This window comes from Amblyomma mixtum, chromosome 2, assembly GCF_055824585.1.
Source record: "Amblyomma mixtum isolate Tamu chromosome 2, ASM5582458v1, whole genome shotgun sequence".
NCBI classification, from domain to species: domain Eukaryota; kingdom Metazoa; phylum Arthropoda; class Arachnida; order Ixodida; family Ixodidae; genus Amblyomma; species Amblyomma mixtum.
The window spans coordinates 185,692,777-185,709,174 of NC_143013.1; the positions used below are offsets into that span (position 1 = coordinate 185,692,777).

At 43.7% G+C, this 16,398-nt stretch overlaps 1 protein-coding gene across 1 annotated transcript; it reads right to left on the bottom strand.

Annotated features, from left to right (window-relative positions):
* Nucleotides 1-3,084: 3,084 nt before the first annotated feature.
* Nucleotides 3,085-14,870, bottom strand: LOC149361822 (uncharacterized). Its single transcript, XM_089568162.1, has 5 exons — nucleotides 14,708-14,870; nucleotides 14,365-14,463; nucleotides 7,484-7,740; nucleotides 5,440-5,599; nucleotides 3,085-3,425 (listed from the first exon to the last, which is right to left on the bottom strand). The coding sequence occupies exons 1-5, from the start codon at nucleotides 14,868-14,870 to the stop codon at nucleotides 3,085-3,087; spliced, it is 1,020 nt and encodes a 339-aa protein (XP_089424288.1).
* Nucleotides 14,871-16,398: the final 1,528 nt, after the last annotated feature.

A 16,398-nucleotide genomic window follows, 5' to 3' on the forward strand; every position in this document is an offset into this window, starting at 1 on the left:
CTGGATCGCATAAACCGCACCGCTGGGAACACCTGTCATCGCTGGGAAGTGGTGCATCGCTTAAGCGCTGCACCACTGCGCCACGAGTGGTATGAGGACTCCCAGGGGCGTATGAATGCAAAGTAGAGAATGACCTCATGCAGACGGTCAGCGCATCCGAGTGCAACGTGATGCCGCAACTGGCGGGGGAGGGGGCACAGGCCGCGAAAGACGGCGACTGGATTCACGTAGTTTGCGCGGAGATCATAAGGAGAGAGCGGCAGCAGCTTCATAGAGCCATGCAGAGGTAGAACTGCCAGTTGCGTGGCATCAGGTTACATCACGCCGCAGCGCGCTGCGACTCCATTCAAGAAGTGAGCGGGCGCGATTACGCCTCCACACACGTAAGCAGTTCTAAGTGTACGGCAATTTTTGTCCACTGAGATTTTGGTGTGGCGATTTTCTCCAGGATCAGTCACCGATCCATTTAAGAAATGAAAATTCCGTCACCATCCGCGTACTATGTGCACACTGCGACTTAGTGCAGATCGTCAGCATTCAACCATTTTAAGGTTTTTGGCGGTAAAAGAAAAAAACTCATTTGTACAAAAGCCTCATTGCTTTACGTTCTTCTGCGATGCCTTGTTTCAGAACAATGCAGTCATTACTGCTACTGATATAACTAAAAAGTTCAATATTTCTGGTTAGTTGGAAATTTTCCTTCGACCCCTCCTGTGGAATGTTCAGCTCCGTGGAAACAAGAGTCGGAACCCCGGTTGTCATCTGTCCTTCAAGTGAGACTTCGCAGCACTCGGCACCGTTGCGCTTTGAGTAGTAATAATATAAAACATTCCGCTATGTAGAACAAAGTTTTAGGTATTCGAGTGATTCAGCATTCAACCTATAATCTCCATTCTCGTGTTATTCGGCTTAGTCATTTGTGGTGAAGTTCTGCGGCGACACTTTCTGAGCAGCTAATTGAGGCCATAGAGAGGCATATTTTTGTATTCCTCGTGAATGCGGTCGGCAATAAGTTCTCTACAGCGCAAGCAAAGTCGTCGGGCGTGTCAGCTTCTTCGTCAGGGAGATGGCGTATCGCGCCTCGGGACCGTAAATGTGCAAAAATTTCTTCTACTTCACTAATACGCCCCCTTCGTCCGACTGCGACAGCGTACTTGGATATGCGACAGGTGAAACCAAATGTGAATAATGACGCTACATCGGGTGACTCTCAAGCGACATTTACTTTGCGAGCCCGCATGAGCACAGATAATATTTTTGGAAAGCAAGTATAGAGCCATTTCGAGTTAATCACACGAAGTAATTACAAGGGCTCTCTCTTGTCACCAATGTATTTGCAACACTACTTAACAATACTCCTGGACACGCGTTACGTCAGATCGTAGTTAATGATACGCTTATCAAGGCACGCATCCACAGGCACCAAACAAAACGCGGCCCGGCTGAGTAAGAGTGCGGGTCTTCCCCGCGATAAGCGTGCCTAGATTACAGATTTGTCCAGCTCAGTGACAATAACAATCAGGACCTTTGTTTTTGCAAAAGGCATGAGGAACACGCATATTGTTATTACTTATATCTGCGGGCTATTGTCTTGAAATCTGGGAAAAATGGCAGATGGTTTAGCGTGGCTAAGCGGGGGATATTGTGCAGTACCACTAGTTACGGTCGGTACTTATGGTCCTTACGTGCTAAATGCATTTCGCCTACAGGAATTTACAATAAAGGCACCTAAACGACGTCACGTGGAAGACATTCACCATGAAGGCCTTCACCTTGCAGACATTTACCCCAAACGTGCTTGGTAAAGACATGGGTAAAGGCCTGGCAAGTGTACACACCCGGCAAGTTGCCCACAGTGCAGTGGGCAAGTGGACCCCCACTTCAAAGGAATACAGCCCAAGGGGTTCGCTAAGTTCGGTTTAAGAATGTACAGGGTCAATCACACTTAGAGGGAACGTGGCTCCGCTTGACCACGCACCTGCGGAGTGCCATTCGATCTATAACCCGTTCAGGAATCAATGCAGAGTGGCGCACGAGAAGAGGGCCCTTGATGAGGTGTATCGTGTCATCTGCCCCTTTGCATAGGTTTGCCACAGGCTTGGTTGCAATGGCGCTCCGCGTGTGCGCAGCTACGCGGAGCCGTGTTCACGCTCAGTGTGGTCGACCCTGTACGTCTAGCAATCCAAAGCTGGTGGTGACTGGGGACTCGAAGCCATTTACCGTTCGAGATATTACGGCCACTGAGTATGCATAAGCAGGCACGCTGGAAGCCTCACAAGCAAACCCCTTGCGCTGTATACTTGTCACGGGAGAGGGAGGGGGTGTACGTACGTAGGCTCGAAATTCGAAAATTGGCATAATAGAGAGAGAGTAAACCGTCGCTGTGCATTCAATAGTTCAATGACCCAGGCAGCACGCCAGCATTGTACCAACAATGGCTCATTGTTGGAATACATTGGCATCAATATTGGGCTGGCATTGGCATAGGAGCACATTACTACATTTTCCTACCTTGGCCCATACTTCATACCAAGATTGTCCCATTGTTCAGCCATTCTGGCACTGCCAGTATGGGCATATCACTGGCCTATCCACTCATACTTCATTGGTCCTGCAAGTATTGGTCCAATGTTCAGCCATGCTGGTACTACCAATACGTACTGAATATCAGCTATTCCATTGATGTCCCATTGTTGATGCCAATATTAGTCCTATGGATAGCCATTCTGGCCCTACCAATATGTACTGAAAACAGGCTACTCCATTCATATACTCCATTCATATCCCACTGTTGATGCCAAGATTGATATGTTCAGCCATTTGGCACTCTGAATGCAGACTAAGCACAGGCTTTTCCATTCATGACAGCGCACACAACCTGTCACATCAATGGCTTACAGATTGGCATGCCACTGCCCTTTTCTATTTACTACTCGCCAGTAAAGCCTATGATAATTTTCATCTTCAGTGGCCAACATTAATGCAAATGTTCACTCGTAAACAACCATGCAAATATTCATAAAATGAGACAACCAAAGTATTCATGAAAAGAACATTTATTCTATGAAAAAAGTCCAAATGGAATTAATTGTTACCGGGAAGTGTGGTGGCAGGTGCTGTGGGGATGGGTGGTGGCAGGGGCTGTGGGATAGTGGCAGGGGCTGTGGGGTAAGAGGGGGCAGGGGCTGTAGGGAGGGAGGGCCCTCGGGGTGCTGAAGAGGCCAGGGGATTTGGAAGCACACATGCAGCCACAGTGCAGGGGGCTGTCCCCGCACTCGCAGGTGGCGTGCTTAGTTGGAAGGGGGAGAAGGCTTCGGCAAAGCGCCTCTTCCTTCCACCCCCCCTGTCACATGAACCGGGCAGCCACCTGCGAATAAACCCCTGTGCCTCCGATGCATCAATGTTCATTTTTTCGCAAATGGCGTCTGCACAGGAAAAGTGAACAAAGAAAATAAACATTATTTCCAGGCACACACAAATCACGTCCATCATTTTAGAAAAATATAGAAAATAAATTCCAGGAAATGGCTAATGAAAAATGCTGTACTGAAGGGCTTCAGATTAATTTTGGCCACCTGGAGTTCTTAATTTAAGATGCACCGACATCACTTAGCCCACGTGCTTCTTTGCATTTAGCCTCCAGAGCAATGCAGCTACTATGGATGGTGTTTGATCCCTCACTTGGAATCAGTAGCTGAGCACCTGAGCCAGGACATCAGGTAAAAAATGTAGTAAACAGATATACTATTACATGCCTCATAATCAAGGCAACATAAAAAACCTGGACACAACTAAACAACGAAGTAAAGAATCACTAGAGGGGCCTCAATCCATTGACACTGACTTCTCTTTGCGATTGACCACCTTGCACCTGCTAAGTGGCATCATAGATGCCTATAAATAGAAGGCAAGTGACTGCAGCTTCTATTACACACCGCAGGTTCGAAGGGGCCATTTTCAGCTCCAATAAGCTTTCCAAACAATGAAAATAAAACTGTGAAAGCATGTTAAAGGGAACATGAAAAACTATTTACTAAAGCTAGAAAATGCACACAATTGCTATTCCATCAGTTCACTCTGCAAAGCAAGAATTTTTAGGCTAGCTTCATTAACACCGAAGATATTGGCGATCAAAAAAGATGATCCTGTCCCCTCAACTCAGAGCACCCCAGTGGGCAAGAAAAGCTAAAGAAAACAGGCTGTGACATGCACCACCTCACCCAGCCTGTGTTTCTTGAGCGCACCCAGTGAGGGTGCACCCAGAAATCCCAGCTGACGTCAACTGGAAGGGGGTACAAAAAGCGTGGTGAGGTGTCACCAGTGGTCACCAGAAGCACTTTTTAAGAATTTGTGAATTACAGCTAGGGCCCATGCAGAGCTTTTTAAATATCACTCATATTCACACAGAGCACTTCTATAAATCTGTTGCATCAAAATATTACCATAAATGTGGAGCAACTTGCAAGAAAACTGCTGGTTAGAATAGGTTACAGCAAGAAAGATTATTATTTGGACCACATAATTAGCACCTCAACTGAGTTCAAAATTCTTGGCCTGTCTCTCTGTGCAATTACATCTGCAGCTAGATAATGCTTTATAAAGAATGCATACACAATTGGGAAAATGCATGGTGTAGACTATATGAGCAGCAGAGTTCACAGAAAAACGTGGTCATGTCATTCATGTGAATGGCCACATAATTCTGCTGCTGGAAGTAAATTTTAGCTGTGGCAAGAGGTGGCAGCCTTGAGACTCCCCTCAGCCAAGCCAATCGCCTCTTATTCACTTTGTTGTGAGCCCACTGTGTAGACTGAAGAAAAATGTGCAGTTATATCACGTGGGGAGCATAACTGGCACCATTGTTTAGCCCCTGCAAAAGTAACCTGTCAGTGACAAAATGCAACTGCGTGCACTGCTTTGCAAAACATGCATGTACCATGGACGTTCATCAAAGTGAGAGGTGTTGTTTCAAGAATCCATTGTCCCTAAGGTCACACCTCTTGTATCGCACCCAGAGTTTTACTGTAGCCTGCCCCCCTCCATCTTTGTCACCAAACCACAAAATAAGCATTTGTAGGCAACGGAAACACTGACAAAGCTTTCACTAAACACAATGTTCCCTGTGCCACATAAATTGGTACAATCGTTAAGGCGCAACAAACTGTCTTTGACGCAGGTTGATAAAAAAACCTTATGGTGCACAAAGGATTATTCTACCCATTTACAAAGGCAGCAGTGAAACTGTTAAAGTAGGGAAACAATCTGTAGCACAACCTGTTGCGTCTAAAAGAAACCTTTCACCATCAGCCTAACTATATATGTCTACTGCTTGAAAAAGGCCCAGTATTTATTTTAACCCGCTCATGTGCCCACACTGCCGCTTCATCCGCACTTTTCAACGTTTAAAATTAAATGGCAAAAGTAATATAAGAAACATACCTGTTACCACTTTGCAAAGCTTTAAGTTTGCAAACGCTTTTTTGCCCTTCCGTCCGTGGAGGCTGTAGAGCCTCTGGACCTCTACGCTCATTATCGCCGTCATTATACTCCCGCCAACTTCTTTCAATGATTTCCCGCCCAGGCGCATCAGCTGATTCCGCTGAAAGAAAATTCACATTCAAGCAATTGTTATTTGACATAAAAGAGCCTTAATGACGACTTAATAACACTGAAAGCATGTTATAAGAAAGTGTTAGTGTGGTTACTTATGAGCTCAGATGAACGGATGCAAATTTATTAGTCATGCCTAATGCAGCCTAACCTTGCTAGTAATTATACTGAAAATCTGGGACAAAGCAAAGCAAATATACGTACAGTTAGGTTGGCAAGAGCCCCTCTGTAGAAAGACTTTCTAAACAAATAACTGATTTGATCAACTTATTTTACTCATCCATGCCAGTCACCGTCACTGGAACTTTGGTGGCCCAGCTGTTTTCTCAACACTGCACCACCCAGTGGCCAGTTGCAACCAACGTCATCAGGCACAGCTATAAATGGTACACATGCTTGTGTAAGTGACTGAATGGGGTGCTTCCCAAACAGTTGACTGATTTGTTTATGTAGGTTTTTCGATATTAATGTACTAAAGTCCTACACTGTAAGTGGAAGATTCCAAGCGAAGGAATAAGTAGCAGCAACAAAAAGCCGTGCCATTTTGCCAATTGTATTTTGCTGCACCATTCGCTCTATCTATCGCTTAGTTCTAGATTCCAGAAAAAAATTCTCACATCACCCAAAACTGCTTGATGGGATAGCCAATAAGCTTGCCATCCATGCTTCCAGTTTTTCTAAATTGTTCTTCTTTCATGCACGTGCTCAGTCTAATCATTGCCACTACACTGTACAAAGAGGAAGCCATTCTTGCCATGGCCACAAAATAGTTTGGCTCTCCCTGCCACTGATCTACGCAGTGGAGCACTCGTGACAGCCTTGGAAATAAGAGAACCTTGTAGCGTGTTCCAATCGGCAATATGAAGCAACTCCATGAATTCACGTTTTCGCTCCTGTCAAACAAGGTGAAATCTTTGGATCTGTGCAGCGAGCTTCATTGCACAAATCCAAAATTCCGAGGCCAGAAAGGAAGTGGCAAATATCTGCATCTGTAGATCGCCAACTAGAACACACCATTAGAATGTGAGAAGAAAGGATCTTCTTGCCTTAAAAATCTTCTTGCATTTTGAATGCTCCACTATATGGATGAAAAGCACACCCCTTACCTGATGGGAGTTATACATTTCCTTGCTACATCTAACCACACGCATGCAAATAAAGCAGTAAAATTAAGTACTGTAAGAAGTATGCTTACATAAAAGATTTCAGTTAGGAGTAAGAACACAAAAATAATGGCACAGTAACCTTTTCAAGATCCATCCCTTTCACCCGCCATTTCAATGAGAACTTAGACATGAATCACATAGTGATTGCATGGAATGCACCTACTTTTTTAGTCACACCAACACAGCACTTTATTCCTGGAAAAATCACTTTTCAAGTTTGCCATTTCCATAGCCTCAGTTTGATTTTAAGGGAACACTTCACTCGCAACACAATGACTTTCTGCACAATAAATCCTGCTGTTTCTCATGCAAAACAATGACATATATGCTTGGTCATATGAGGCATTTTATGAAATCTGTTTCATAAATAGTCAACGCACTTACAAGTGCTTCCAGAAATTTTTACAACATTGCTATGCCATAAGAAGCATCATCCCTGGCCATGAAGTCTGTTTTGGTTTGTTTTCAAGTAGTTTTAAACAGTAGTTCAATGTGGCATTTTAGGTTTACTCCACAGGAAGAAATGCTCGGGAATGTGACATCTACCGACCCAAAACTTTTGAAGAACCCCTGACCCTGCACTTTAAGCATGTAGAACACACTGAACTGACAACTAAACTTCATCCAGCACTGAAAGAATACACTTTTAAGGATAGATATCTTTTCAGTCACTAATTATTGTTTAGTAATTAAAACAACATAAATACCAAGGTAGTGGCCACAGACTCGTCTTGCACTGCAGCTTCTGCAGCCTCCATCTCGTCGACGCTGTAAGCCGGCAGCTGCAGGCTGGCCGGCACTGGGACTGGGGCTGCCGAAGCAGCCTCTGGTGTGAAAACAATACCGGCTTCTAGCCTAGCCAGCCTCTCGAGGACTTCCGCCTGGTGTTTCATGGCCAGGCGATGCTGCTCCCGCTGCTGCTGCCGTATTTCCAGCAACAGCCGTATTGCCTTCAACTGGACCGCTGAAAAAAGATTTTTAGTCAGGGCAGGCTCCCCATTGGAAATTGTGATTTACTCAAGAAACCGAACTAAGCAATGAGCAAGGCAGCAACATGCTGCTCTGTATTAGGCCTTCTTAAATAGGAACATGGGTCTTAAAGATAAGGGTGGATGTTTGGGCGAGTTGGTTGCTCATGATGAAAAACTGTAGCGCTCGAGACGAGGACACAATGAAGACGACAACACATGCACTAACTTTCAACTGAATCTTCATTCAATGCATAAACCGCTTTTAAATACTGCGAGAGCATCATAATATCGTCCCACAAGCCCATCACACCTCAAGTCACTTTTCACATTGTTGGAGCCCTCAAGAAAAATCATCTTCTTTGATAGAGATACATACGGGATGCTTACACACTTATCTTGTAAGGTTTTTATTCGTCTGGCTTCAATAATCTCCCGTGTTAGCTGTTTCCTGCTTTTGTTAATCACCTGGCATTCATCGAACTTGCATGGGGTAGTGAATAGTAAAGATCTTTAATATCGATTGAGAAGGCTAAGCCTTTGTCAGGTTGTGCGTTAAGGAAGCCTATTACTTCTTCCGAATTCTTTATAAGGTACGGATCCTTGATTGTTAACAGGTTTAGTTTCTCTTGTAAAAATAAGGCGATTGACTAGTGCCAAGTGTCATTTTCTGAAATGATACCCTTAGAGGGACGTCCGGTTTGTGCGTTTTCGCACTGAAAAAGACCTCGAGGTGATTTTGCTTGCTGCTTTCTATCGCTTTCTCTACCCATCAAGATTTAGCTTCTTACACAACTTTTTTGCTTGAGTTTTGAGCCTAGACAGTGACTGGTTTGCCTGACAGTTAAAGAGCTTAGAAATGGCCTCGTTAGCTTTGTCACTGAACATAGATTCTGGAAAAACGGCAAACCCGCCTTCCTTATCTGCCGGCACAGTACACAGGGAATGTTTGAATAAGTAACCCGCTTTCAAGCCTTCTCAATCGATATTAAACATCTTTAATATTCACTACCCCACGCAGGTTTGCTTAAGTGCGTCGAAGATAACAGATGATTTAGGAGTAATAGATTTCCAGAACGCTACAGGAGTGTCTGTACAGAATTTTTTGGACTTTTTAGCTTTTTATCTCCAGTCCACCTTTATCAGCTAGCAGGGCGAAAACAGGGGGTTTGTATTGGGTCGTGCCTAGTACCGGTTTTGAGCAATTTGTACCTAGCAAGTGTTGACAGAATCATCAATGGTTGCCTAATTGGTTCCAAAGTGACCAGAGTATTTAGATATGTGGATGATTTTCTTATCCTCATTGACAGTACCTCGGGTGGCCTAAAAACAGTATCATCTGATGTAACAGCAGTTTTTAAAGAATGCCTCGACCCACTTCAGCTGACCTGTGAATATATCCTGAAAACAAAGAAATTCACTTCCTTGACATTAACCTGGTGTATGATCAAGAACACACTTGCTGGAGCTATGTGCCTTGTGCCAACAAATCCTTGCTTGCTTACAATTCGGAGCACTCTAAGTTGATAAAAAGAGGCATTGTCAACATGCCTCTTTTAAATACTGCATTTAAAGGCTCTGGAAAAGTCGTGTGGGCACCGGATGAACCGTAGTTTTCAGGAACAGGTTAAACGTTTACAAGAGGCTGGGTATCCTAAAGCCATCTTAGTGTCAGTGGCTGAGGGGATGATTCGTAAGAATAATTCCAAATGTCAAACTCTGCCTGAGAGATGTAGAAAAATAGCAGTAGTTCCGTACATGCACAGGATTTCCCATAATCTGAAAAAGATAGGCCAACGAGTAGGCGTTCAGGTAGTGTTTTCAGCCTCTGATAAACTGACAAAACTATGTAAGATGACGAATCCGTACTCTGTGAAACATCAAAGCTATACAAAGAATCACAAGAAGAAATTTTTTTACTGCGCAGAAGGTGTCGTGTATTCTTGCCACTCTCATGTGGTATGGTTTACATAGACTAAACCGGGAGATGCCTAAACGAGAGGCTATGCAAGCACAATAAGAATATAGAAAATGGAAAAGGCAATCTTTCAGAACACTGTGAGGAATGTAAACCAGATGCATGCATGCCGAAGTTTGATGAATGCCAGGTGATTAACAAAAGCAGGAAACAGCTACCACGGGAGATTATTGAAGCAAGACGAATAAAAAACTTAGAAGTGTGTAAGCATCCCGTATGTATCTCTATCAAAGAAGGAAATGATTTTTCTTGATGGCTTGAACAAAATGTGAAAAGTGACTTGCGGTGTGATGGGCTTGTGGGACAATATTTTGATGCTCTCGCAGTTTTTAAAAGCTGTTTGTGCATTGAATAAAGATTTAGTTGAAAGTCAGCGCATGTGTTGTCGTCTTTGTTGTGTCCTTGTCTCGAGCGCTACAGTTTTTCATCCTTAAAGATAACTTAAAGAAATTGTGGCGACATTAGTCTTGTCCAGCTGATTTCAAATATGTCATTACTTAAAAATTGGCTTGCAGCGTGAATGGTGAAAAAGCGGCCCAGTAAAATCTTTTAAGTGTATATAGATAGACAAATAAAGAATGAAATGTTTAAAAAAATGGCCATTTTTATACATTTCCGTTTACTGAACTTGCATAACGAAAATTATTGCAATTACAAAAAAATATTTATTCAAGTCAAAAACTGAGGGTGCTCTCAGTATTTACAAATGACAATGTACTAATTCAAAAAAATTTGCTCTGCCTCCAGCGATACAGAGGTCAGAGAAAGCATGGATTAAAAAGTGGGTGTTTTCAAAACTTTTTTGGAAAAAAAAAAAACATTAGACGTCACACTCTTACCCTTAACTATGTTATCATGATATAAACATTAGGAATCATGTACCTGTCTGGGCTAATTCCAATCGTGCAGTTCACTTTCAAGTCAGCAGTGATGTGATTGGGTGAGGTCAGTGTGCAGTGAGTGAACTTATATCGTCTCACACTTAAGTCTGCAAGTAAACGTGAGTGGCGAGTGGCCGTGGGTGGTCAAGAGTGGGAGTGAGTGGATGTGAGTAGCAAGTGGCTGTGCGTGGTGGGTGGACTCGACAGCAAAGTTTGCTGCAGGTGTTGTGCGACGGTGGTATCCACTTAGCTATTTTAATGTTGCTGACAGCTGAGAGAAGCAAATATGAACTGCCGAGGATGCTCAAGGGTGAAGCTGCACAAGGTGGCATGCTGGTGTTCTTGGACAACCAAAGCAGAGGTTTCCGTAAGAGCAGAATGGCAATCTTTTGTTCCTTTTCACCATAGCCAAAAATATCATGAAGAGGGAACAGACCTAGGGTAGGGGCAACGGGTGAGAGGGTGCATAAAGGAGCTCCCCATAAAACCTTTCTAGAAACAGGCCGAAGGGTACTGGACTGTGCCTGTAGAATAGGAAAGAGTTAGGAAAGAGAATAGGAAAGAGAAACTCTGTACTTGGGACCCACTCCATTGTGAAGGCAAACTCATTATTGTTATTAGAAATTGTTCAAAAAAATGTGTAAGCTTCTTAGCTTATGCTAAACACACACTCATAGCCCGCCGCGGTGGCTCAGTGGTTACGGCGCTCAGCTGCTGACACTGAAAGATGCGGGTTCGGTCCCAGCCGCGGCGGTCAAATTTTGATGGAGGCGAAATTCTAGAGGCCTGTGTACTGTGCGATGTCAGTGCATGTTAAAGGGTCAGTCTACTCACCAAGATGAGTGTATAAATAATGGCATATTCTGGTAGTTAGCACCCTGTAACGTCAATAACGAGGGAACTGCTCGCAGTTTAGGCAGGAATTTATATTTTATTTTGGCATTAAAAGTCGCGTAAAAATGCATGGTGGCGACACCAAACATTCATTTTGCTGCTGCAGGTGGTGGTCTTTTTTTGTATCAGCATAAGTGAATATACTACGTACCGTTGGTATGCACCAATGTCACAGAAACATACATTTTGTTCCAGTAAACTGTAGAAGGTGCACCGCTCGCTTTTTCTGTAAATCACATGAATATTTATAGTTATACCTACCCTAAACGCAGGCACATTCCCACTTTTAGCTCAGCGTATGTTTGCAGAGACGCAAAAATAAACTGAGCCTATAGTGACGCCATCTGGTTGTCAGGACAGGAACCATTACTGTAAACAAACTGACTCTCCTGTTAAGCCTAAAAGCGGCAGAATCGTCACCCTAATTAAAAAATAAAGCAAATTTGTCTCTTATACGTTTTCTTATAGGCGAGGTGAGACGAAGTGAAAGACCGGTGCCCTATTTATGGCCAGTGAACGCACTGAAAAAGGAAGCAACAACGAGAATTCAGTCCAAAGCGAGGGATTCGGCTTCGAAGGGTGCCGCCGTGTTTGTCGCCACGCTATGCCGCGCGGCGGAAATCGTCAAGATCGTCGCTACGCTCGTCATCACTTCATCACTCTCACTTGTCATCGCTTCCCATAATTGCGACATATGTAACCATTGTCCTTTCAGTGCCGATTTCTTTTAATCATCTCAGCTCTTGAAAATTGCACTTTATAAATTGCTATGACATTTGTATTTTCATGGTTGCCAGATGAGACTACCATCTGATACAGATGTGTTCCCACATCAATAAATTCTATTTTAAAATGTTCTACCGCACTTCTTGGCACCACACCCAGCTAAACGGTAATTTGAGTAAAGAGCTACCCAGGTAGCACCGAACATTAGAATAGTGTTATAAAAATGTTATGCAAGTTGGAGTAATGTTACATGTTGCATAGTAACTTTACATTAACATTAAAAATTAACATAAAACGTTATAAGTTACATAGGAAACGTTACTTTCACATTCTAAACAAACGTTGTTTTAATGTAATCTTCTAAATTTTATTATAATGTTAGAGTCGCAACTATAAAACAACATTGCAAATATATTTCGAGCACAGATTTCCAGACATTTTCTCACTGTTCTTAGAGTAAAGAAGTTTTTCAACTAACAGTACCTTGTAACCACATCTCTTAGATAGTACTCGCCATAGATTACATGAAGAGCCCCATTATTTTGTCACAAAACTTGTGCGCGCATGGGCAGCTCATGTTTGGTCGGTAGTTATTACCCATTCCCCACTATCACTCATTAGACGTCCCGCAGTAGCGAGTATATAAGCTCGGCGGCATGATATCCGTTTGGAGGTGAGTGAATGCGAGTTGCTGTGCTGTAGTGTGCTCTTGTTGGTTCTTGCAAAGTGTTGTAAGTTGAGTGCCGTCACCACTGGCAGGCCTGCATGCTTGTGCGGGGCTGCTTCACCATTTTCGAGAATGTTGCATTTATGTTGTTTACATGTTTCATGAATGTTTGGGGAAGGTTATTCGAATGTTTATATGTAACATTACAAAAACATTAGAAAAAAAGGACATTAAGGACATTGAAATAACATTTGAGCGTAACAAAAATGTAACATTATCGCAATGTTTCGGTGCTACCTGGGTATCGCTTGCCGCAAAGAAAATATGGCCGATAAAATTCAGTACACTGACTCTTCGAAGAACCCTAGGTGGTCGGAATTTCCGGAGTCCTTCACTACAGCGTCCCTCATAGCCTGAGTTGATTTGCGACGTTAAACCCCAATAAACCAATAAACAGGCACTCATCGTCCTAGCAGCAAGTGCGGGAGCAGACGTGCGTAACACTGGTTCACGACACGGGAGATGCATGATAAGTCACCACTTCCTTGAAGAATCGCAACTGAAAATTGGTGGCCAAAGAGATCGACAAAGCCCCGGGCGGCTCACCACAACATCTATGCGACCTAGGTTATGCTAGGGGAGACACAAGTGTTGTCGGCTGCGGTAGTAAATCTCTCATCCCCCTCCATTGTCAGCAAGCAAAAAAACAGTGAGTGAATGTGAATGCGAGCGGACATGAGCGTTAGTGAATAGTTGTGAGTGCGAGTCGTCTCGAGTGTGACTGAGTGGTTGTATGAGTGGACATGAATGCGAGTAAATGAGAGTAGCCGTGAGCATGATTGAGCCACCTCATGCCGAGGTATGAAACACAAGCCGAAACCTTGCTATGCCATGCAAATCCATGCTGGCGCGAGACGTTGAGTTTCAAGCAGTGTGACAAAATATTCTCAATTTTTATCAGGATGGCGCAGCTTTTTTGTTTTGCTGCAGTTTAGCACATTTGGTGCAAGGGTGGGGTTTCAGCATATAAGGACCATGCCTAAGCTGACGCCAACTGAATTTTGCTGGTGAGAAACACAATAACAAAATGCAAGAAAAATCAATTTAAAATAAACAATGAGTGCCTGCAGCCCTGAGCTTGTAATTTGTATGCTTTATTTTCTTTGATTCTCTCATAAGTTGTAGCTTACCAGTGATGCCGGCTATAGGGAACAATTGCAGGTCTAACAAAAAGAAATTAATGCCATAAGCAGGGCAGGACCTACAGTAATTAGCACAGTAGGATAACAAGGGGACAAATAATGGAAGTACTGAATTCTTTCACTAAGCAAGACCATTGCCTTTGCAAAATATTTGCAGTGAGCATTTCCATGAAAGTGGTGATGAATAATGAAATTATTTTGGAGCTTGTGGATTCAAGGGCTCTCTTGTTCACAGCTGTTTATACACAACAAAAGATTGTGACAAGACTTACGATCATGAGTGGGAGTCATTTGCTCTCCGTCAGCCATAGTCTCCTCGGATGGCTTGTCCACCACTTCCTCTTGCCCACTGGTGATGTGGTCAAAAGGGGCTGAAATCGATTGACATGAGGACAAAGCATGTAATACAAGGTTTGCATAGGAAAAGTTAAGAACCTATACATAATCTATGCGAGAGAGCATGACCTTCAGTAATGTACAGAATTCATGCTAGTTTCGGCCGCAAATTTTCCAAAGCTGTCCAGGGACTTTCAATGTGTCATGAATATTAACGCGACAGCGTTAAAGGCACCGTTTGCCAGCAAATCGAGCACTGGAATTGTGAGTGAAAATCACGGGCATGCCTCTGGCAGGTGAACTGGCCATCCACCGACTGGTAGTGGCGTTGTGTGACAGCCACAAGACATGACATGGACAAGCTAGCAGGCACTGCCAAGTCGGACTTCGCATTTGAGATGGGAGGGTAAGATCGAAATCCAGGCTCCCAGGACCTTTGCATCCTGAGTTAGGTTTACCCTAGGCCACGCAGACATGTTCATAAGGCTTGGTTAAACCGGAATTTTAGCTATGTGTGGTGGTCTCTCATATAATATGGTAGCTTACAAATGTATACAACAGATTAGGAATTAGGCGAGTAGCAGTGTGTATGTGCATGACAAAGGATCCGTGACGGGAGCATTAATGCTGTCACATTATATTTTTAAAGGTGAAGCTTAAGAGCCCCACCCAAATTTTTTTGTGCCCCCCATGCTTATCACTTACGACATGATGGTAGCGGGACTGCTGGTGCCGCAGGAGATTCATTTCCTAAAAAAAAAAAAATTGTCACTACATATCTCCAGCGCACAAATAATTTAGTAGTATTTTAGTGTTTAAAAATCTAGGGCTCTCAAAATTACCTGACAATGCTGAGGTCTCCACAGCCGAGCTGTATTGGTATTTTGTAGCTTTCTTCTGCGCTTTTTTGTATGTGCCTGCAAAAGATTACACATCTGAAGCCAAACTCTTATGCAGCCTACACTGAAAATACCACTTCACATGAAATCACGACTAAACATCATCAAAACACTATCCTACCTATACCTGAGGTTGAAGGCCTCAATTCAGAATGCTTGCTATGAAAGGCAATGCAAGGAAGGGTTAATTTTGACCCTAAGACCACGTAGCCTATAATCGGATGAAACAAAAAAAAAAGCAGATGATGCCCCGAAAGCAAGCCTTTGAGCCAATGGTACTAAATGCTTTTTCATGATGTTATGTTTATACTGAAAACTGCACAAAAAACGAAGACACAGTACGAGAAGGCACGACACGGGCGCAGACTATCAACTGAATTTTTATTCACATGAAGAGGCCTATATACGTATCTTCTACCCACAGTGAGACAAGCACAAAAAACACAACAATCGCGAAAATCAACAAAAAACACAATCACACACTATCCCTTCGCGTGCACCGTGATGCAACCGTCAATTACACTTCCAAAAAACTGCGCACAAACAAAATCACGACAACCTTAACGGTCACGCTGATATCACGCCAAAGACCCATATCGCCTGCTCGCCTTAAGAAAACTGGCCAAAAAGGTTATCTCCCTGTCAAGCAAGGCCACAGATGGTGATGCCACACAGGAATCCGAGTCTTTCTTGATTAAATAAGCCTCCACCATCTCCCTGCATACCTGATCGCTATGTTTGAACAAGACGCTGGTCCTGTTCAAATGAGGGTAGCACTTTTCGCAACCCTTGCAATGCATGGCGAGATTGGAGGAAGCCGCTCCCTTCAACGACCTACGATGCTCCGCCATCCGCTCATTTACACAACGACCCGTCTGGCCGATGTACTTTTTTCCGCACGAGAGCCGCTCTCGTGCGGAAAAAAGTACATCGGCCAGACGGGTCGTTGTGTAAATGAGCGGATGGCGGAGCATCGTAGGTCGTTGAAGGGAGCGGCTTCCTCCAATCTCGCCATGCATTGCAAGGGTTGCGAAAAGTGCTACCCTCATTTGAACAGGACCAGCGTCTTGT